The 24,087-nt window shown below is 32.9% G+C and overlaps 1 protein-coding gene and 1 long non-coding RNA gene across 4 annotated transcripts in view; one reads left to right on the top strand and one right to left on the bottom strand.

Annotated features, from left to right (window-relative positions):
- Positions 1 to 24,087, bottom strand: part of LOC143225346 (uncharacterized) — a 38,939-nt gene that overhangs the window by 10,184 nt on the left and 4,668 nt on the right. Inside the window, exons 1-5 of one of the 3 annotated variants that reach the window (XM_076454568.1) lie at positions 8,075 to 8,233; positions 7,533 to 7,612; positions 6,686 to 6,790; positions 5,544 to 5,637; positions 4,354 to 4,520 (exon numbers count right to left, since the gene is read on the bottom strand). In XM_076454568.1, coding sequence (XP_076310683.1) covers positions 5,548 to 5,637; positions 6,686 to 6,790; positions 7,533 to 7,612; positions 8,075 to 8,165 — 366 coding nt within the window. In that variant the 5' untranslated portion in view covers positions 8,166 to 8,233 and the 3' untranslated portion in view covers positions 4,354 to 4,520; positions 5,544 to 5,547. Of the gene's footprint in view, positions 1 to 4,353; positions 4,521 to 5,543; positions 5,638 to 6,685; positions 6,791 to 7,532; positions 7,613 to 8,074; positions 8,234 to 24,087 lie in introns of those variants that run through there. The other 2 variants (XM_076454569.1, XM_076454570.1) reach the window with 2 other exon arrangements.
- Positions 8,472 to 16,316, top strand: LOC143227126 (uncharacterized). Its single transcript, XR_013014896.1, has 4 exons — positions 8,472 to 8,659; positions 13,124 to 13,480; positions 14,085 to 14,263; positions 15,750 to 16,316. It is a non-coding gene; the product is annotated as an uncharacterized LOC143227126 (long non-coding RNA).

Genomic DNA, 24,087 nt, shown 5'->3' on the forward strand with positions numbered 1-24,087 from the left:
TATCTTTGAAAACAACAAAATAAAGTTACACATGTTTCTAACATCACAGTAATATCTCTTTTTTTTTTCTTCCTGTTAAGAAAAAGATATTAACAAAATTGGTTTGTTTGAATTTCGTGCAAAGCTACACGAGGGATCTCTGCGTTAATCGGCCCTAATTTAGTAGGGTAAGACTTAGAGGGAAGGCAGCTAGTCATCACCACCCACCGCTAACTCTTTGGGCACTCTTTTACCAACGAATAGTGGAATTGACCGTCACATTATAACGCCCACACAGCTAAAAGAGCCAACATATTTGGTGTGACTGGGAATCAAACGCACCCACCGCTAACTCTTTGGGCACTCTTTTACCAACGAATAGTGGAATTGACCGTCACATTATAACGCCCACACAGCTGAAAGAGCCAACATATTTGGTGTGACTGGGAATCAAACGCACGACTCTCAGATTACCAATCGAACGCCTTAACCAGTTGGTCGTGCTGGGCCTCCCTAAATATAAATGACCAAGCACCTTTGAAGTAAGCCACATACATAAATGACCAGAACTTTAAGTACTTTCTTTAATTCACATATAATTACAAGAAGCAACTGATTATTTTTAACAACACTAATAATCAGTATAACATTCATATATTTTCTTTTCGTAAATTTAAAACAGGAAACGAGATAATCTATTAACATGAGAATATTCTGAAGCCTAGATGGTAGATTATAAGATTTTTGTTTGGTGAATTGGTATTTTTCAATTGGAAATATGTGAAACACTGGCCAGAGATACTAAAGTACAAATGTAGTTATCCCAATTTAGAACTATTAATCAAAGAAAGGACAACAACTTAACAGCACATGTTACCTAAGTGACCAGTATGATTTACCTTCAGAGTTTTAACGCTTCTAAAGTTAAAAAAGTAGGTAACGTTTTATCTTGCAAACTGTGGCTAGAACATTGGATCATTTGGTGGGCAAACCAATAGTTCCTGTCATGCATTAATTATTTCAGTATACCATATCTGTACCACTAGGATCGATTGTAACTCACTCACTATCTTGATTTGGATAAATGTAGATAATACTCAACGTAAACACATTACGGAAAGAAGTGTTAAAAATAGCTTTTTTTTGTATTGCTAAGTATAATCATCTATCTGTAGTGTACCCAACTATGGTGTGAAAACACGATAATTAGGTTTATAAGTTTATTTTGAATTTTGCGGAAAATCAGTAGATGGGTTTTGGGTTAAGCCTTCCCTCATTTCAGATTAATAGACTAAAGAAAGTTACTTTCCACCACCACGCTGACTACTCCAGTTGAATAACAAGAATACGGTGTTACTGTTATAACGCACCTCACCTACGACCCTTTGCGAGTCGCGATTTATTATTAATTACTTACTTTTGCGGCAAGTGGACGCAAAAAATAGAACCTTGGATTTACAGTTCGACACGTTAATCACTGAACCACGCATGATTCCCAGCCTTATTTTTACAGACTTATCGCTGAAATACCAGGATGATAAAAATAGTATTATTCAATGTTTAATATTTTAATTTTGGCTCTAATGAGTAACATTTTAAAACTAAACAGTTATGTCTTATAATAAATATTTTTAAAATCTATTTTAGCATAACAATTTTAAGAGATAGGCTCTGTATGTGGAAGGAAAATTCGTGGCATGTGGTAAAAATTTGAATATAGAAAAGATTCAATAATTCCATAATTACACACATAAACATTTGGGGGTGAAATGTGAACGATTTCTTTATATGATTTAATTATTTTATCGCTCTAAAACAGTTAAGGGGTAAACGTATGTATCTGTTTTATGTGTGTGAGAAAGCATAACCACTGTTATTGAATAATGTCCATAGATTTTCAAAGGTTATATTTCAAGGAAAATAAGTATTGATTGTGCAGACTTATTAACTCTAAAAGGTTTCAGAAAATATTTATTAGTAAAACGTATAATCGCCTCACTAACTATTGTAAATCCTAGTCGATAAGGCATGATTATAGAAGTGTATAAATGAACTGCTGGGACAACGTAGCTAACCCGTCTATCCGAATTAGTTCAAGTTCATCAGTGCAACTGATAGTGACACGTGTTATCAAACATCTTCCAAGAGTATCCTGTACACAATCAGTCGGACCATTCATTTAATACCCTCTTATTACAGGAAGATATTATCCAGTGAAGCGAGATGTATCTTTGTATTATCACTTAGTGAAACAATGTTCTGACTGTTGACACGTGCTTATGTTGTATGGCATTCCTTGTGCCATGTTATATAGATAAAGCGCACTCCCTTCTAGGATTAAGGTTATGGATGCTCTTCAAGAGAAGTCAAAGTGTGTATTAGATGGCGTTGAGCAGCCATCACAGTTTTACGCTATCAGCTAAAAAATTAAGAATTGCTTTGTAGAGATACGTGCGAATTCCGACACACAACAGGTTATTTAGTATAAAACACAACCTTATGAACCTATTAAACTCCTATTGACAAACTCTCATGCTCATTATTACTGCTTTTTTTAACTATCAGTACTAAATAATAAATTTTAGTCCATTTTATATCTGGTTTGCGAAACTTTATTTCGATTTTTTAGCTGGTTTCGTTTGTTTTTTGAATTTCGCGCAAAGCTACAGGAGGGCTTGCAGTGGAAGACAAGAGGGAAGTCAGCTAGTCATCACCACCAGCTCTGGTTTTACTTATTTACCGACGTATAGTGGGATTGACGGTCACTTTATAACGCCCCCACGGCTGATAAGGCGAGCATGTTTGGTGCGACAGGGATGCGAACCCGCGACCTTCAGATTACGAGTCGCACGCCTTAATCCACCTGGCCATGCTGGGCCTACAAACGGTAAAGGGTATTATGTGTGTGTGTGTTTTTCGTATAGCAAAGCCACAAAGGGCTATCTGCTCAGCCCACCGAGGGGAATCGAACCCCTAATTTTAGCGTTGTAAATCCGGAGACATACCGCTGTACTAGCGGGGGGCAAAGGGTATTATGGATGTGAATAAAAATATCTTATTTTCACACAAGGAAATAGTTTACAAACAGTTATTTAAATAGTTCATGTAAAGATAAGGGTGAGATAATTTTAGTAATTGTCACTGTATTTTATTTCTCACTTTGGTTAGTATATTTTTATAAATAGTTAAGTTTGAATGTCTTTTTCCATAGCAAAGTCACATCGGACTATCTGCTGAGCCCACCGATGGGAATCGAGCGCCTGATTTTAGCGTTGTAGATCCTGAAACATACCGCTGTACTAGCGGGGGGCAAATAATTAAGATATGATTATTCTTATGTTCTGTATTTATAACATTTTTTGTACATAAGAAATGAGAAAGTAAACAAAAGTTAATAGTTATGTTGCATAATTTTCCCAAGATAGAAAATCTAACAATAGATATTTTAAAGAAATTTATATTACTATAGTTTGAAATGTGAACAGTTTTATTAAATAACATGTATGAACAAAGTTAGCTTAGTTTTCAGCAGAAGACCGACATCATCAGTATTTATTTTCACGGTAAATGTTAAACTGGTGACATAATGTGCGTATACAAAAGAAGGTTTTTATGTTTTACATCGAGCTTAAGTTGTACATATTGTATAGTTTACTTGTACACGTTGTATCAAATTTAAGTTTGTTTTTTCTTTCTGAACTTTAATATAAGTATTATTTATAAAGCTAAAATTTGTTCGTTTCAGTTTTTACATTTATACGTCTACTCCCTTATAACATTATTACGAATAAACATTCGACATTCCAGTCTATGTTTTTCGCGTTAACAAGTCAGGAATGACTTTTTCTGCTTCATTCTTTGGTCGCAATTGCTTTACCTGCGTGTTTTGCGAGTTGTACACGGTATACAACACACTTGAAATCAACTGTCAGAGACGTCTGCACCCTCTATGGCGAATTAGCTGTCAATGGTTTAATATCTGTCATTCCAGATTTGTAATCAAGTTCAAACTACTTTAAAGGTACTAAATATCGGGTTTCTATACTTTTGGTGGTGAGGTCGCAGATATTTCATTATTTAGCCTTGCACTTAACAACAAACAAACAAGTTCTTTAATAACAAACGTGACCATTATAGCGAAGATTTGTTTTTGGTTTTAAAAAGTTTCTAAAACACATTTTCACTTTTAAACACTCGAAATTCAAGACAGTTTTCCTCATTGAAATATTTTGTGTAAATGTAATTCACAATATATTTTTAATTTAAAAAAAATCAACAGTGGGTTCTTTTCCTCGGAGCCAAGTATCCAAGAAACCACAACATGTATTTAAGTGAGATAACAATATCATACTGTGGTCTTTACTCCAACACAACTTCGGATTCAACACTTTTATTGCTTTATAAAGTTTTATTTTCCAGATGAAAGTATTAGACTGTTAAACAAATACCGAAAAGAAGGAAATCACAACAGATTCAGATTATTAAATCATAAGTAATATGTAAATGTTGGTCCGCATCAGTTGTTGAGTAATCCGTCTAAGCTGTAATTATAAACATTAAAATAATTAAATTCTAACGTGAATTCACTCAGAACAAAAACAAATGCATTGCATCATATATCAGTCAGAATAATTAATACGAAGTATGGGGGAAAATAACAAACGAGTGACCAATTTTAAAAAATAAACGATATAATTTATTTTTTAATATTTCGACCACATAAACGTATGCACCTTAGTTTGGAAGCCATAAAAATAAAAAGTTTAAAACTGTTTCTTATATGAGACTGTTTACTTTGTTGGATTAAACAAAATGTAATTTTATTACAGATATTTGTGTTTCATTATATTAATTGGTTTAAATTTGATACATGTGTTTAATATTTCTCCAGTGATGTATTTCATTCCTTAATGTAAAGTGTTGCTATATAGTTATAAGTGTATAGGGATAAATACAACATATGTTTCTTTGGTGTACATCAAACATATAAAAATAATTGTTTCAGAATTACTATCCTAAAATGTACTGTAACTGAAGCCTTATAACGAGAGTTAACTATGTCATTTCGTCATAGTATTTTAACTGTGGAGTACTTTATCAGACTATGTAAGGAAATGTAGGTTTTAATAAGTGTTTTGTTATCTTCGTAATAACATGTTAAAACAAAAATCTGAAGTAGAAATATTAAAATATAGCCATATAATTTCATAACATTAAAAATCTGGAAAATAAAAGTATAATTTTATTATAACTTTCTATACCACGAAAATATAATAAATATGAAATATGAAACATTAAATAGATTAATTAATGAAAATGTTCATAATATTCTTTTGAACGCATGATATACTTCACTTAAATTGAAGTTCATGATATGTGGATAGTTACAATAAGCTCCAACCGCTCGATATGCAACGCGTTAGGTCATTTGAAAGTATAACCCTTTTGATGCTATTATAGATAATAATGTTTATGCACTTTTTAGCACAAAAGATGTCGTAGTTCAGTGGTAGTTGTTTAGTTTGTTTCTAAAATATTAGTACATATTAACCGTATTAACTTACGTCTTCAGATACAATTCTTAATTATTGCAATGAGTAAAGATTCTGAATCCTCCCCAGCTTCTTCAATTTTGTCAGCGATACAGTTTTTGAATTGCTGCAAAAATAGATAAATAAGATTTAATGTTATGAAATGTTTTATAAGAGGAAAAAGCTTTCAAAATTGTAAATTGTATTTGTCTAAAGACTTAAAGTAAATTTTATATACGGTAGGTATAAATCACATAACTTATTCTTCAGTAGTTTACTGCAACTTCAAGCATTTGGTTCATTTCACACATAAGTTAGTGGAATTATGAATGCATAAAAATAGAGTCCTGCAGAAGATATTTCAAGATTTTTTTTAATATTATAGTTCTATATTGTTGTATCTACATTTAACGAAATTAATAGTTATATTGTAATATCACAGTTCTACATTTTTGTGGCTATGCTTGATCGAATTAATAGTAATATTGTAATATCAAAGTTTCCTACCATTATATCTATCTTTAACTAAATTAATAGTTCCCTTCTAATACCATGTTTCTCCGATGTTGCAAATGTCATTAATGAAATTAATAGTTAAGTATGATTAGATAAATAATTAAGCTTAAATAGAACTTTCGAAAACTGACTTCACAAAATCTGAAAAACAATAGTGACTATAAAATTTTAAGATATGAGAGGTTCCATTTTACATGTATTACAGAGAAGTCTTAATTAAAATCAAAAATTTAAAGGACTTTTGGATTTACAAAATATAATAATTGTTATAAAATACAACTCCAATACAATTAAAACTGAGCTATTTTGGATAGGGTATCGAGTTTATATTCTCAAAACAGGATAGTTTAAAATGGAAAAGACTTAGACCCGTATTTAGGGTTGAAGCTATACGTAACATTTCGAGTGACACAAGTCTCAAATTTCATTCTGAAGGCGATGTAGTTTCCACAACAACGAAATTATTTTTTTCCGTACTCCAGAGAAACTAGTAATTTTATATAACAATGAGGTTATAACACACTTGACAAATAAAAGAAATGAGCTCTTTGAACTCTACAGATATGTTTCCAACTTAACTTCTTCGTACAACATATTAAAATAAATTTTGATTACGCAAGTAGAGTTTAAACCATAATTTCATAATATTTAATCATCACCTGCATATTCGCTTCTTGTCCTTCATCACAGATTTCATTCCAAAATTCGTCCAATTTGTCTTCAGAAACTATATTTTTTTTACAAGTCTCAACTCCATCTGGAAGCTTGAGATGAAAAACACTTTTTGTTACATCACGTTAATATCACATTCTACATTTTTTGTGACATTTAAAAGTAAACGTAAATTTATATGTTAAGAACGATATAATTGTTCTAAATTTTATTTTAGCAATTTTAAATTATGCTTTTCTTCTGGTTCTTTAAAACCAAATTTTAAACAATTTATGAATAATTTTCACGATGTTGAAGTACAGAAATAACGTTAACTACTTTTCTAACATATTTGAATACTGTCGTTATAAATTTTCATTCTTAACATTTATTTTTATTGCGTCAAACTAACCTTACATATGATTGTTTGGTTGTATTTTTGAATTTCGCACAAAGCTACTCGAGGGCTATCTGTGCTAGCCGTCCCTAATTTAGCATTGTAAGACTAAAGGAAGGCAGCTAGTCATCACCACCTACCGCCAACTCTTGGGCCACTGTTTTACTAACGAATAGTGGGATTGATCGTCACATTATATCGCCTTTACGACTGAATGGGTGAGCATGATTGGCGCGAAGAGTATGCAAACCCGCGAACCTCAGATTACGAGCCGCACGCCTTAACACGCTCGGCCATGCCTGGCCTTCCTAAATATAAATGAAATTTTAAGTACCTTTCGTTTATCAAGAAGTCTTCATATTGAAGAGAATATCTGCCAATCATAAAATAAAACATTGTTTCCAAAAATCATAATGAATTAAAGAAAAATGATTTGTTATAACACTCCAAACACTAACCTCAGGTGCCTTTCTACCAAATACTTTTTTATCGCACTCCTTTATCTCTTTCATTTTTTCAGGCTTTTCTTTATTCGTCTCTGCATAAAAATACGTATTTGATTTACTTTAGAAGAATATTTTCGTCGTGTTACATGCAACGCTACGTAAAAAAATACTTTATTTAATAGAAGGAAGAAGTAATACTATTTTCTCCTAATTATAGATCTTAACAATTAGACGTAAATAGAAGTGTAGAACTTTAATGAAATAATTCCAGAAGTCTATGTATAATACAGTTAAAATATTCTGTGAAAGTATTTTTAATCTGACTCGAATTCTTAGAGCTATTGGAAATTGTGACGTCATTAAAGAGACAATTTTGATATTTTCATGTGTATCGTAATGTTCTTGTGCACATAAAAAAGTTTACTTCAATTATATTTTATTTTAGTTTCTGTTGCTTTGTTTTTTATGGTAAATTACAAAAAAAACATACTATTTTTTCAAGTAATACGATTAATTATATCTTATATGGTAATAAATTTTGAAAATGAACTTACTACACATCAGTTGCAAACCAATATCTATAGTGTTGCCTTTGGCCATCGCCAGGCTTACGAGGACAACAAGAGTTACAAGCAGAACTTTCATGTTGACAATATTGCTGTTTTCATGAAAATGTCAGTTTAGAAAACCCTTTTTATATCATTTATTCAACATATTTCAGCCAATAGTTTAAATTAATTTCTAGTTAACATAAATTTGATAGCTTAGTTAGTACCATCTCCACCAACCATTGCAAGTTTCTTTCATAGATTGGACGAACCGTGTTTGCTACAAACCAATAACAGAGTGATCTTCCTAAATCATGAGACTTCCATTCATATAATATCACGTGACTCACATCTGTTCTTTTACACTTTCATTTTTTGTCGAAGCTTCACTCTGTTAGAGCACGTAAAACATATCACAGCTTTAATAAATTTCCGTGAAATTTATGTTTAATACAGTTCAAGTTTTGGAGTAAATTGTTATCTGTTTGACGTTATAAGTCCTTCTCCTTCTTGTTATTCCTAAATCAGATATTTTAACATTAATTGCAAGTAATGAAACATGTATATTTAATACATCATATCTTTTGAAAGGTAAGAATAACAAAGTCTGAGTTTCTATAATAGTGAATATAAATTTAAATTAGCATTATTGTGCTTATCGTAAAAATGATGATGTTTTGTTGTTTGAATTAAGCACAAAGCTACTCAATGGGCTATCTGTGCTCTGCCCACCACGGATATCGAAACTCGGTTTTTAGCGTTGTAAGTCCGCAAACATACCGCTGAGCCACTGGTGGGCTATAATAAAAATGGAAAACGAATTTTCTGAGCTCAGCTACAGAATTAATCTACTTTTAGAAACTTGCTTTCTGTATTCAAGTTCGTTAACCATTAGCTCAGCACAAGTTAAAGATAAACACAGACGTCGGAACTGAAGAGTACGATCTGCCCCAACAATTCAGCTGCTGAGTTTGAATAGCTTTGCTCCTTTCCCAACCTCCCAAAATTTTACTGATAACAATTTTTGTTTAGTTTTAACATTATCGGTGAATTTTATCAGTTGAAATTATAAGATAGTGGTTTTTGTTTTACATTCCAAACAATTCGCTGTTAATAATATTTAGCATTTGTATGATGTGTATTCTGAATATTATCTGAAATATTATTTTTAAGTGTATGACTTTTTATTTTCTACACAACAAACAATTCAGTTTAAATTTTGTTTGCACAATACAATACTTGCTGTTGTTTGAAATTATTGATTAATTTCGTGACTGTCCTCTAGTGTACGTTAACATTCCGGCATGCTTGACACGTATAAGTAACAAAAGTGATTAGAACAGTTTCAGAATGTGAGAAGATTGTGTGTTGTTTAGTGAAGGAAGGATATTTCTTAAATTAGCAATATTTCTATATCAATATTTCAATTTAAGACGTAACAACAGTAAGAGTTTTAAAGTTACATATATTGTCCTGTTTGTTCGTTATATTGATGTATCACACATTGTAAAGGAACTTTACTTTTCTATCCATTTTATCCAACATTCCCGTAAGTTCATATATTGAAACTTCAAGATGACCTGTAGTTTTGCCTGAATGGAAGACATTCTTGGTTTGTGGTACACATGTTATAAGTCCATAATCTTGCCAGTGGTTCATCTGGGTCTCTTTACAATTAAATAAATGAGTCATTAACACTGGCGGTCCATGTTATGGAAATAATTATTTAGTCTAAGGGCAAGTTCAAAGATAATTGCTCTTGAAATTTTTGAATGCTGGGTGTGATTTTAGCATGACTGAAAATCTCATTACACGGTTGAAGAGTTGATGGTAGGTGCTGTTGTGTTTTATGAATGTTTTAAATGTTTATTCAACACGATAACTAATTCTCAAGAGTTTCCATCAGGAATTATCTAATACATAAATTTGGTTACTTTTATATATGTTACAAGCCCTTATCCTTGGCACGAAGTTGAAATGGTTTCAATATGTATTTCACTCATATGTTAAGCATGAATATTTTATCACAGATAAATATAACACTGATAAGAAACGTTAAACAATAGTACTGTTTTATCAATCAAAACAGACATGTAAGTACCACATGTAGCAACAGCGATAAGTTATTCTTAAAGAATATCTGTACGATAAATATATATATTAACAATATAACCTTCATACTATGAATTGTCTTTCGTGCGATAGTATATTCTTACCAGGAATAACACGTACATTTGTTTTTCTTGTCAATTGAAGACAAGAGTTTACAAAGGTGTTTGAAAAGTTAAAAAATATATCAGAAACTTCAGACACGTATGTAGACTCTTCTCATCATAAGTTATTTCGACAGAAAGTAGCAAGAAACACATGAAATAGAAAGAAACGCAATTCTTAACTTTGTGAAATAAACAACAGTTTTAAACATCAAATAACGCCCCATCAGTATTCATAATATATGTTTTCAATCAAAGACATGGGAAGCACGTGGAAGAGACACAATATTTTCTTGCCTTACCACTGGTCAGTTATGTGTGAAGTTAACTTACTCGCAAACGCAAACGAACTTGGCTGGGGTTTAGTTTAAAGAGAGAAAAGTCTGAAGAATTCTCTTTCCAACAGGTGTGGTCAGGGACGTTGTGGTTCCTCTTCGTCCTCTCACATGAAAGATGATTTAATTTTACTTGGGATTTTGACAATATTTAACTTTTATTTGTTTAAAGTGATGAAATTCGGTGGGGTAATATAAAAATAACGGGTGAGAAAGTGGGGAGCGACACGAAGGCGGCACCGAAGAAGTTGGCCAGGCCGGAACCCAACAAGCAGATATCAACATCAAACGACCCGATTCAGGGCTGGGCATTAGTGTTGCCTTGGCTGGGATCTAAAGATCCAATGCCTTAGATTTGGATGTGGGGGAAGGCCCCACAAAAACCCACTTTCACAGGACAGGCGCCGAAAGTTTTACCTGTCCTGTGCCCAGATCTGAAAAAGAAAAACAAATAAACATTAATTAGCCTTATTTGTGATTGTGTATTTTCTTGAGTGATTTGTGATTGTTTAAATATGTTATATGAGTTAACTCACACGTTTTTTATATAATTTTATGTCTTCTGCGAGTTACATTATTTTGTGAGTTGTTGTCTCCGAGATGTCTTATATCAGAGGCGCAGGAATCGCAGAAAAAGTAAATTGTTTTGAACATCTTTGAAACATGGTTTCTCCATGTTGCTGATAATGGTGACTAGTTTTTACGGGTCGCATGGAGATGAGGCATTAGGTGAAAACTGATTACAGAATAGATCCCCTGAGGTGGTCTATACACTGAGTTGATGTATCTGTTGACTCCACAGCTTTAAGGACAGTTGTGATATTTAATGGTAATATTGGAGTTAATGGTGAAGTCAATGTGTGAATAAACTGACCAGTCCCTCATTTCACTCACGTAGCTAAAACACTATTCACAGTATGCTGATAACATTGCATATAAAATATTCCCCCAGCTATCGTTATGATGTTACTAAATTCTAGGAAAATTTGGATGAATTAGGTTCTTGGTGCTCCATGTAACAAGTTATTCTTGATTTTTGGAAAACCCAAACTATTGTGTTTTGAACATAAGAGTATTAAATAAATGAAAAATGTTTTCGAAGAAATTATATCTTTGTGATTCATATTTTATTAAAATCTGACTGAGAAAGTCCATTTTACTTCTCTGTTTCCAATAATGTACCTAATGATGAATTTCTTACTTACTGCAGGTGAAAAATTTAGGGTTTAATACATCCACCATATTCAATATTTACATTAAATATATTAGACCTTTATAGAATATTGGTGCATGTTAGTCATTACTATACGTCATCTGATTAATTCACTCTCTTTAAATGATAACAAAACAAAGCCATTTGTATAACTGTTCACTTATCCGCAGAACTATCAGATATCTGAACAACCTATCCAGACCCTACACAATTTTCTATTTTACTTTCACCTATCTACTCATCTACCAGCAATCCAAACACCTGTCACCCAAAACCACAGTTATCGGATATCTGAACATCTTTACAGGACTATACACATCTACCAACAATCTACATTGCTATCAGCAGTCTACACAACTATGTATATATATATATCAATCTATCAGCCTGTCAATACCTTTCTCGACACACTTATCAAAGCTACCTAAACTTATTTGCTCTCTGCTTTCTACCCACCTATCAATTTTTTATAAGACCTATCAAATATATATACAGAAGGTAATCTAAATATCTGTCAGCTTTCTACCAGAGTCCTATATTTTGTACTGTCCTTTCATACAGTTACCATCTTGTTTATCGTTGTCACTCACTTCGACCCCTCTCATTCCTGCTCATTCAGTCTTCCATCTTTTACTCCCCCTAGTGGCACGGCGCCATGTCTACGTACTTACAATGCTAGAAACAGGGTTTCGATACCTATGGTGGGCAGAGCATAGATAGCTTATTGTGTACAACTCCACAGATCATATCAGATGTTATCTTTAAAAAATAACAAAGGGCAGATAGAGCGAAATTAACGACATCGTTGAGCAAGTTATATTCCATTTCACATACCAGAACAACTAACTAATTCACAGAAAATATTATATTAAAATAAGGAATTAAAATTACTTTGTACGCTTATATATCGCTGTAGTCAAGGTTCTGTATGCATTTTATACAGGAACGAATGGAGAAGTTTTTATTCATAAGTTCAATGACACAATTTGTGACCGTCGCTATTTGGCTAGGACACATTTACCTCTTTTGCACAGTATATCTCAACGTACAAGAAGAAAACACCAAACATCGTCAAAACATATGTATCAGAACATATATCTGATACAATATGTTCTACGGAGAATTTATAACGTAGAGTGATTTGCTTGTTTGCAAAATCTAAATCATTTACGCATAACGTAATCAGTGTATTTCATAAATATATATTCAATATAACTCGCTTCAACCTTTGTATAGCTGTTGTGTGTTCTTGTTAAGTTTCAAAAATTTCAGTATACTGGTATCTTTCTCACAGTTCCCCGCTGGTACAGCGTAAGTCTGCGGATTTACTCTCTGCGTTAGTCGTCCCTAATTTAGCAGTGAAAGACAAGAGAGAAGGCAGCTGGTCATCATCACCCACTGCCAACTGCTGGGCTACTCTTTCACCAACGAGTAGTAGGATTAACTGTACATTTCAACGCCCTCAAGGCTGAAAAAGCGAGCATGTTTGGTGTGACGTTGATTCGAACGCGTGACCCTCAGGTTACGAGTCGAGTGATTTAACCACCTGGCCATGCGTATCTTGAGAGACAATGACATATTACAGAAAACTTTCGTTTTTTAATTTCTATTTTGGTCTTGTGATGATTGACAAAAGCATTTATTATTTGAGGTATTCCATTAAAAAAAGTATAAAGAATTTAAATTTCATTTGTGTCTTGCTATGTTGTATTTACATTTTATTTTTATGGTTATTAAATGATACAACTATATTTATTTTATTTATATTATCACGCTGTTCATGGATTGGAAGTAATATAAAATGTATTTATATCTTTGTTAGCATATTTTTAATAGGATGTATTTATTGTATACACATTTTTGTTTTCCTGACGAGTTGTATGTATTGTATTTAACTAGGTTGGTTGAAGAGTAATGTAAGATCTGAAAGCGCTTCCAACCAAGTAAAAATATTAAAAACACAGTATTTCGAAATTAGTGGTCCTTTCCATACTTTTGATATATATATATCTAAAAGGAGTTTTACTTTCAATGAACTATATTCAACTAGTGGTCAATACACTACACAAAAGAAATTTTAAAATGTTCTAGATTAAGTACATAGCTTAACTAGAAAAATATTATCTGTGTTTCAAAACTATAAACACTATAATGCAATATTAAAATATCACCATTATTAAATTATTACTTATAGTTTGCTTTTCTTATATTATATATCTAAATATAACATGTATCCAATAATGCGTTCATCACAGAAAAGGAGACTCGTACCGAGAACAAATGGCTGTAGGGTTCTTGACGGATCTGTAATCAACGTAGAGTTGTATGAGACACATAGGGAAATCCATAAGGTTCTCAACAGAATAATAGTTTTGAAGTATCTGATAGAACCATGGACAAGATAAATCATAGTCTTAGCTATGACTTAATAAAGGTAAAACATGTTTGATTTATAATTATAATAAATTATATTATAAATTTTTAACATTTTAATTTGTTTGCAGTTTATTCTTTAACCTAACCAAATGCATCCTGATATTAAGTTTACAGTTGAATGGTGACAACTTTGAACCTGTTTTCTACCTGTTACTGTTGAAAGAAAATATAACAATAATCCAGTTGAATGCATTCAAATTATCATAGCGATGTCACACCACTGAGGTTTCTGAAAAAATTAAAAAAAATGGTTAAATTATGTAACCATTTTAGGTAAATTAGGTAAAGAATCACAAATAAATTTAAAAATCCACTTTACCACTCATTCATAAACATTTTTAACAAACATACATATAGATTTGTGGTTCAAATTCACATCAAGTGATGAAAACTTTGATATTAATAACATTATCAAGTGATGAAAACTGTGATATCAATAACATTATCGAGTGATGAAAACTATGATATTAATAACATTATGAAGTTATGAAAACTATGATATTCATAACATCATCAAATGATGAGAACTATGATATTAATAGCATTATAGAATAATGAAAACTGAGATTTTAATAACATTATCGAGTGATTAAAACTATGATATTAATAACATTATCAAGTGATGAAGTCACACTCGTGGATCAGTCATGACAGTTTCTACAACCGTTTGTAACTTGAAGCAAGTACAACTTATTCCTTGCAACTTACACAAATGTTTTTATACTGTTTGCCATTTGTATATGTTCTTCGAATTGACGTTTTGTTTGTGTCAGAACAAAGCTATTGTGAGCTGTATCCTTTAATCACTGCGAGGGTTCAAACCCCGAATGTTAGCTTTGTAAGTCTGTAGATTTACCGCTGTTGTACTAGAGGACTGCACTGGCACGTGTCATCATGAATTGGCGATGGTTTCGTTAAGATTTTTGGAACAATTAATTATAAATGACGGTGTTGTCAAAGAGTTTAAATTTTATCGTATAAAAATATATTTAGTTATGAAATGTATAGTGCTAGTATTGAAAATAGTCCATTACTACCAAAGAAAGCGGACTTTTTAGTCACATTATAAAGAAAGATAAAGTCTTTACTGATCATCCTAAGATAACTATGGTGAGACCTTGACATCATCTGTTACCAAGCTGTTATTACAGTTTTCTTGGTTTTCCGTTTTATTACTAATGTTTATAACAAACTTATTTTAGATAGTAATGCCATTCTACGGTCTAGAAACATAAATTTGCTGTTTGGATAGTAATGGATAAATTTGCTATTTTCGTGGTGCATAAAGGTTACCTTTACGTCTTCTCTTAGACTAATGAATTTCTTTTGAGGTTCTCTACAGAATAAAAGCTCTGACAAAACAATAGATGAAATATATAAGCTGTATATATATATATGTATATATGTTACAACATTAAAAACTTAAGTTATTTATTTTAGGGAATAAACACTCTCAAATAACAGCCAATACATTTATTTTATAGATAGGAGCTATTGCTGTAGAGTTTGTTCAGGAATATATGTTGAGAGTTAGATACTGGTTTCTTCATAGTAAATGATGTGCTTTGTGTCAGAAACGGACATACAACAAGTGTTCATTCCATACAGGATCAGCAAACGTGACCAACATATACCAAGAAAACAAATTGATGTCCTTGTGAAACATTACTATGTTCCTCAAAATAAAATCACTTTACAATGCTTATATATATTTTTTGTGTGTGAATATAGTATTGGCAGACATATACATGGTAGTCCCTACTGTTTCTATTGTCAAATTACTTGATGGTGTATTATTCCAACTTCACATGAGAAAACCAATTCGAGGATGATGCTTAATTTCTTGGATGATACTTCGTCAGGTGCAACACAAATGTACATTTATTTACTGTTAACTGATATATGTGTGTTAGCTATTTAATGATATCAGTTGTTACCTTAGGATTCTGTAACTAATGAAAACTGAAGAACTATGATACTTCTACCCTTGAGTAGAACATGCAAAAACTGGAACATCTCTAAACATATTTTCGGGCGCCACAAAATGTTGTAAATTAAACCCAAAAAGTGAATAAATAACTATTGTGTTTGGCCGCCATGTTCATCCTATTTTAACGTGACTCTATCATAGATGCGGTATGTTTTCATGCGTTTTTCACAATATGTTGTTTACTGATTAAAACACACAAGTCACTTGTTTGTATTCTGAATTATCACAGAGTATCTTGTCTTATATTAATAGGTTCATACAGATTTTATACAAATGTAACCTTTCACATTCTTTGCGTAAGACTTCTGTGTAACCTGTATTCCACTTACTAATTCTTCATATAGAATGTCTTTTCTACAAAAGATCCTAAATCAGAATTGTAAATCAAAATTCGCAAAAAAATATTTATCCAATTATTTACGACATAAAAACCAGAAATAGTATAATAATATTTTTTTTAAATTACAATTATTATAAAAAAGTTACATTTGCTACAACAGTTGTGAAAGAATATTATAAAATCTTATATGTTGGTTTTGCGAGCATGATTGCATCACTCGACAACAGTTACAAATATATTGTGTGAAATCTACAAACTACGTCGAAACTGAGAAGTCTCAGACGTCGGAATTGACCCAAGGAAATTACACGTTTTGTGTGTGTTTGTGTTTTCTTATAGCAAAGCCACATCGTGCTATCTACTGAGTCCATCGAGGGTAATCGAACTTCTGATTTTAACGTTATAAATCCGTAGACTTACCGCTGTACTAACGGGGGACAACATGTTTGTACTCAGAGGGATGGAAATAATTAAAATGTGGACAGGAATAGCTGTAAGTGGGTTTGTAATGTACGCTGGTAATAAATGTAGATGTAAAAGTGTCAACAGTGATGTCTAAAAAGTTAAATTTGTGACTATAAATTTGGAAAATAAACTTAACACGTAATTTCGCGTTTATTTTGAACCATTTGCGATATTCACGTACCTAAAACCTCGGGATATCAACTGACCTATCATTAGAAGATACAACTGTTTACATTCTTGCGCTTCTTACTTTTTACTTGTAAAAAAGTCAGCTAGGTCAAAACCAACGACTTCCTTGACCTCACAGATATAATCACATGTAGAGTAGGCCGCAACTCATCAATACATACAACAAACAATCATTTTCTCATGTTTCACTTGTTCTAAATTGTTCGCTTCTCAACTGATCACTAAGTCACGCTGTATAATTCATCTTACTGTATGTGATTACTGAAAATAATATATAACCAACAGAAAATTTTAACTATTAAAGTCGGTGTCAACGAATGTTACAATTCGTAATAAAACGTTCTGGATTCAAAGCGATGTTGGTTAACAAAAAAGAAAAAAAGACAGTTAAAACAGGTATTATGTAATCCACGACTTTTTGTTGGAATTGTACTTCATTTGAACAGTACTTCAAACACACAACATCTGCGTGTCACATCTGGCAGGAAAACTCAACAAACTATGCATGCTATGGTAACATATGTGGGCTATTGTTGTGATAAAGAAACAAATGGTACATTCACTCATGAAATATGTTCGGTTTAAAAGTACTGATGAAAGACATGATAACTGAAATTAAATGAGGATTAAATACTTCTACCTCAGGTTCAAACATTAACCAAATTCCTAACATAAGTTCCAGAATAGGATACAAAACTGAGTGTGGATCAACTTGAAACAATGTATACAGCCATAAAAAGTAAAACGCTGAAAGAAATTTAAAGTATTATCGATCATATCGTTATTATCAACAAGATCACATGTTAATTATAAACGATGTCACCAACAGCACATTTAGAAAACAATCATATTAGATACAAACATGTATTATATTTATTACATTTCAATAATGTCTCCTCTCACAAACTGTTATCGATGCTCTTTGTGGTTTAGCGGTGAGTCTAAGGAATTTTAACGATAAAAATCGAAGTTCTGCTCTTGTTGTGAGCAGATCACCTCATTCAGCACTGTACAACTTTTCATCGATTTTCTTATGGACTCAGTGAAGGCTCCAGGATATTTTCGTTGGGGGAATAACGAAAACTGTGGAGGGGCTTCCTACAATGTCATCAATATGAAGTATAGATGTTAAATTATAATAATGTAAGTACCAAGATACATTTCAGAAATGTGTGCTATTTTGAACTGCGTTCTCAATGCCGTTTTCATTGGAAACTCAGACTCCGATTAATAATTCATTATTACACATTAAAAATAATCTGTTTATGAAAATATGCGTATATGTAAAAGAGGAAGCTCACCTAAATTCCACTCAAGGTAATACATAATAATAAATAAAATCAAGATCAGCTTAGATTGAACATTTAATATACCATCAAGAGTAAAGCTACAAATCAAAAGAAATATAACATAAAGACATAGTTTACGTAGCAGAAACGAATTATCCCACGTGAAGTTTATACACTCTGAGTAAAAGTAAGGCCACTATCAGGCTAACTATCTTTCATCATGTTGTGTTTATAGTCAATATAACTTCAAAACAATGCGCCTGTTCTGGTGGTTGGCAGCAAATGTGTCTATAATAGTATCAATATCGAGTTGTTTTGTCCTCCTGGAGTTTACTGATTTTACACCAAGGTTGCTGGTGTGGTTGTTACCACTACTGTTGTGCAAGTATGTCTTGAGAAGCTTCAGACATGAGAAACTTTTCTTACAGGCAGCTGAAGTGACAAGCGATGCAGAGAAGTTTGTGGATATCTATGAAGGGGAAAAATGTCCATAGAGCCACTGAATCAAAGGGCCTGTCAATCCTCCTAGATCAGCAGTTCGTAACCAGTCTAGCGGTCATAGAAAAACTACTGCTAATGACAAAACAGCTATCAGACTACCTCCAGTCACCTGACCTGCAGATGGCCTCTGCAGAGGACCTAGTACAATCTGTCATCTCTGGTCTCTCAGAAATGAGAACTGAAGCAGTTGGAAAGACTTGGAAGAGTCTGCTGAGAATTATGTAAGAAAGTGGGAATACGCACTGAGACGGTGCGTCAAGGTGGACAGCGATCTGCCCACAGACACCTGGACGAATTAATAATCACATCTAGTACTGGCCAAAGAGATGAATCAACACCAGATGCCAGAAGACACACTTTTTACGCTATCATAGACAGGATGCTCAACGAGCTGAATAGAAGATTCTCCTCTAATGCCTGCAGTGTTCTGATGGGTGCAACTGCATTGAACCCCAAACACTCCACATTTCTGAACAAGCAAGCACTCGTAGGAATGGCAGCGAACAATGGTGTAGCAGAGGATGACCTTGTAGCGAAGGTCCACCAGTTGAACCTTCTAATTGCCTCGGTTGTCGAACATAAACTCGTTTCCCGAACCAAGCTGTCGTGGAACGAACCCCCGAAATAACCCGACTTTTGTCCCGAACGACCCTTCGACCATTTTTGGCCCACGCCAAGCTTATCCGAAACATTTTACCTGCACCTGTCGCTCAGTCCACATCCCCGCTAAAATCTGCTGTGAACTTTCTCGTTTTTCTTTTTGTTTTTCTTCTAAATATTCTGATTAAATAAGCCACCATTGGGTCAAAGAAGAATAATAAAAGCAGCAAACCAAAACGAAAAGTACTTAGAGCCACAATATAAGTGAAAAAAGATCTTATAGCGTTTATGAAAGTAGTGTTTGCGTGTCTGACCTTGTAACACAGTTTGGAATGGCGAAGTCTACAGTCTGCACCATATTGAAAAATAAAGAGGTCATCAAAGGAGCTGATGTTGCAAAAGGAGTGAAAGTGCTTACGAAACAAAGATCACAAACAATGGAAGAGGTAGAAACACTGTTGTTGGTTTGGGTAAACGAAAAACAGTTACCTGGCGACAGTACAATGGTTTCTGAAACCATCATTTGTGAGAAGGCAAAGCAGTGGCATGCTGACCTCTTGATAAACACCCCTGGAACGAGTGTTGATACAAGTGATGTCTTTAAGGTTAGTAGGAGGTTGTTTGAAAAATTTAGAAAGTGAAGTGGCATACATAATGTGGTGAGACATGGGGAGGGTGCCAGTTCTAACAATGACGCTGCTGATAAATATGTTAGAGAATTTAAGGACTATGTAGAAGCTGAGGGTTATATTCCCCAACAAGTGTTCAACTGTGATGAAATAGGCCTCTTTTGGAAGAAAATCACAAAGAGGACCTACATTACCAAGGAGAAGAAGTCACTGCTAGGACACTAGCCAATAAAGGAGGCTAACTCTATTGTTATGTAGTAATGCAAGTGGAGACTTAAAACATAAGCCTTTCCTTGTGTACCATTCTGAGAACCCGAGGGTTTTAAAGAAAAATAACGTCCTGAAAAGTAAACTAAATGTCATGTGGAGGTCTAATAGTGAAGCATGGGTAACCAGACATTTTTTTATGGAGTGGGTCCATGAAGTATATGCCCCAAGTGTAAAGAATTACCTTAAGGCCCTTCTTGTGATGAACAATGCACCTGCTCATCCAGCAGGCTTGGAGAACGGGTTGGTGGAGGAGTGCAGTTTCATTACGGTAAAGCTCTTGTTCCCTAACACAAACTCCTATCATTTCAGCCCATGGTCCAGCAGGTCATATCGATCTTTAAAAAACTCTACACCAAAGCACTGTTCCAAAGGTGTTTTGAAGCAACCTCTGACACAGAGTTCACCCTCAGAGAGTTCTGGAACAATCCCTTTAATATTCACTATTGCTCAAGGATCATAGACAAAGCCTGGAGGGAAGTGTCTTTGAGGACCATGAACTCAGCCTGGAAAAAATTGTGGCCAGACTCACTAACAGATAGAGACTCTGAAGGCTTTGAGGCTGAGTCTGTTGTCGAGAATATTGTCTCACTAGGCAAGTGTATGGGCTTGAATGTGAGTGATGATGATGTGGAGGAGTTGGTGGAAGACCCCAACACTGAGTTCACCACGGAAGAACTCTAAGACCTTCAGGAGGAGCAGCAACAGAAGGCAACTGAGAGAGTGTCTCAAGATGAGGAGGAGGGAAGGGAGGATGTTCCTAGTTCACTAATCAAGGAAATGTGTGGAAAATAAGAAGAGTTACAAAGTTTTGTGGAAAAATTTCACCCTGACAAAGCTGTAGCAAATCGCAGCATAAACTTTTTCAATTACAATGCCATGTCTTACTTCAGAAATATTTTAAAATGCAGGCAAAAAAAAACCTCATTAGACAAGTTTTTAGTGAGAAATAGGTCCAGTGAGTCTCAAGCAGGTTGTAGCGGTGCAACGAGACCGAAAAGAGAAGGAACCCCAGAAGGAGAGTTACCTTACGTTTTTATGGAAGGTGACTCCTCTTACAAACAATAATAACCCTCCTACTCTCCACGTTCCTCACCACCTTTCACTTATGCCAGCTCTCCTCAGCACAGGTAAAGTGCAGTTAAATTTTCAATTATTGTTTTTTATTGTGTTTATAGTTTTTGTGGTTGACTTAATGTGGTTTGTAAATATTATTATACAGGTATAATTAAGCCATATTTTTACTTAAAATGCTTTATAATGTGTAATTTTTCGAGATCTGTAACGGATTAATTTAATTTTCAGTATTTCTTATGAGAAAAATTGATTCGGTTTTCGAACAAATCAGTTTTCGAATAGCCTTCTGGAACGGATTAAGTTCGAGAACCGAGGTACCATTGTATATATTTTTCTTACTTTATTGTTGGGTTACCACGACTGCATTTTATGCTTTTAAACTCGTCTGTTCCATATTTTAATTCGGTATTGTCTGTTTATTTGTGAAAGTCCACTGAGGCTAGTTCAGTTACTGTAGAATTATCTTTGGTAAAATAAACTATCATTTTTTTTTTAATTCGACTATTAATTTTCGTGTAACATATTAATCACTAGGTCTGTATTAACTGCTAAGCCTTTCCGTCCTGGGGCGGTTAATTTTACTTTGTCTCTCTGCTGCATTCTGTTCATCGTATATTATTTATATATTTATTAACAAATCGTCTACTGACAATATTCTCTACATCGATGAGTTACAAACACAACTTCTAATACTAGTTTGCTTTTAATTCTTAAAAGGAAAACTAAACAATCAAAGAATATTCATTTACAAAATAAACGAAATTACTAATATCTAAGCTAAACAGGTTAATATCACGACGACTTACTTCGTGTATGTCCTTTAATAAAAGAGTTTTTATTACAACACGTAGAAACAAGTATTAATTTAAAACATTCATTTTTTTTTGGAAAATAGACAAAATACTTATAAACTTGGATTTCTACATAAATTTGAGAAACACAGTACATTAAAAAAATAAAGTTTCACTGAAGCATATATCTATATATATATATATATATATATATAGTAATAATTAAATATAAAAGAAAGAGAGAACACATAAAACAATAGTTTGTAAAATGTTGCTGTTGTTTTAAGTGTGAAGTTACAATATGGGTTACTACGTTCTGTCCACCTTTCAGTTTAATTATTCCTTCTCACAGTCAATGTAATATATATCAGTAAAAAGCATTTTTTGTATTTTGTTGACGTGGGAAAGAAAAAAATGTTAACAATCACAGTAACTTCGATGCATTCCACAGTTTCAGAGTGTTTAACAAATAAAAATCTCACTTTAACACTTGTCCATCAATATTTCCACAAGAAAACTGCTTCTATGTCTATTTTTAAATTTCATATTTTCTTGCTATTGAGTAATTAGCCACTGTTTGTTTCTTACACTAATTTTATAGCAGATCTCTTATATACAACACATAAAGAAAAATAAAGTGTATATTTATATATAAGTAAAATAATAGTAATTCTTCAGATCATATGCAAGATCTGTTCTTCAAAATGTTAAGTGAAAATAGCCTTTACAGAAACATTTATTGCTAATAAAGAGTTCTTTGATAAGAAAATTTAATTGTTTTTAGCCAATTTCTGTGGATATAAAAAGCACGTATTTTAATAACTCTATTTAAGCCACATATAACACAAATTTTGTACCCGAATAGTATGTGTTATTTCTTAAATGCTTATGTTGGAAAAATACAGAAAATGGCCATTATTCCCTTCAAACTTTGCTTTTGTGACCTGGATAATGAAATTTAGAAATTAACTTATTTTCAATATAAACACGGATTTGCACATTTTCATTTATCTGAATAAAACAACATATGAATCAAGATTTACATGTATTTATACTAAAGTTATATAAAAATGTTTAGAAGTGAGTAGTTTCTCGAGATTTGCGACTGTAATGTAAATCACTTTCGCGTATCTCACAGGATGTTTGTTTTTACTCCCAAATTATGTTCCATAATTACTTGCAAGTCAAATATGCCCAATATATTTTATACTAATTTCCTAATTTTTAGTATATTAGAAAGTTCATCTTCAAATATAAGATTATTATATTCACAACAAAGTGTCTGAACAGCATTTTCTGTGCTGGTGAAGTTTTCACATGAGAATATAATTCGAATTTTTGTTTCATTGATTGTTTAGAATATTAAATGCCAGTGTCACAAATTTGGCTTTTCTGTATAATATATTATTTCCATGAGAGATGAAAACTTCTGCATCCGTCATAAAAAAATATATAAATATATAAAACAGCCCAAACTTGTATAAATTCATTTTATTCTTGGGTATTAACCTGACCAACTGTTGGGGACAATTCGCAATAATATAGGAGTTCAAACTGAAAAAATTAACTACATCTGTATCATGAGTGAGGTTGCTTACTCATACGAAAGGGATAGTAAGTTTCATTTGAACGTTGTATCATACGGTAAACGGAAATAACACGTGTGCATTGCTGCCATCTATTG

This window comes from Tachypleus tridentatus, chromosome 9, assembly GCF_004210375.1.
Source record: "Tachypleus tridentatus isolate NWPU-2018 chromosome 9, ASM421037v1, whole genome shotgun sequence".
NCBI lineage: Eukaryota > Metazoa > Arthropoda > Merostomata > Xiphosura > Limulidae > Tachypleus > Tachypleus tridentatus.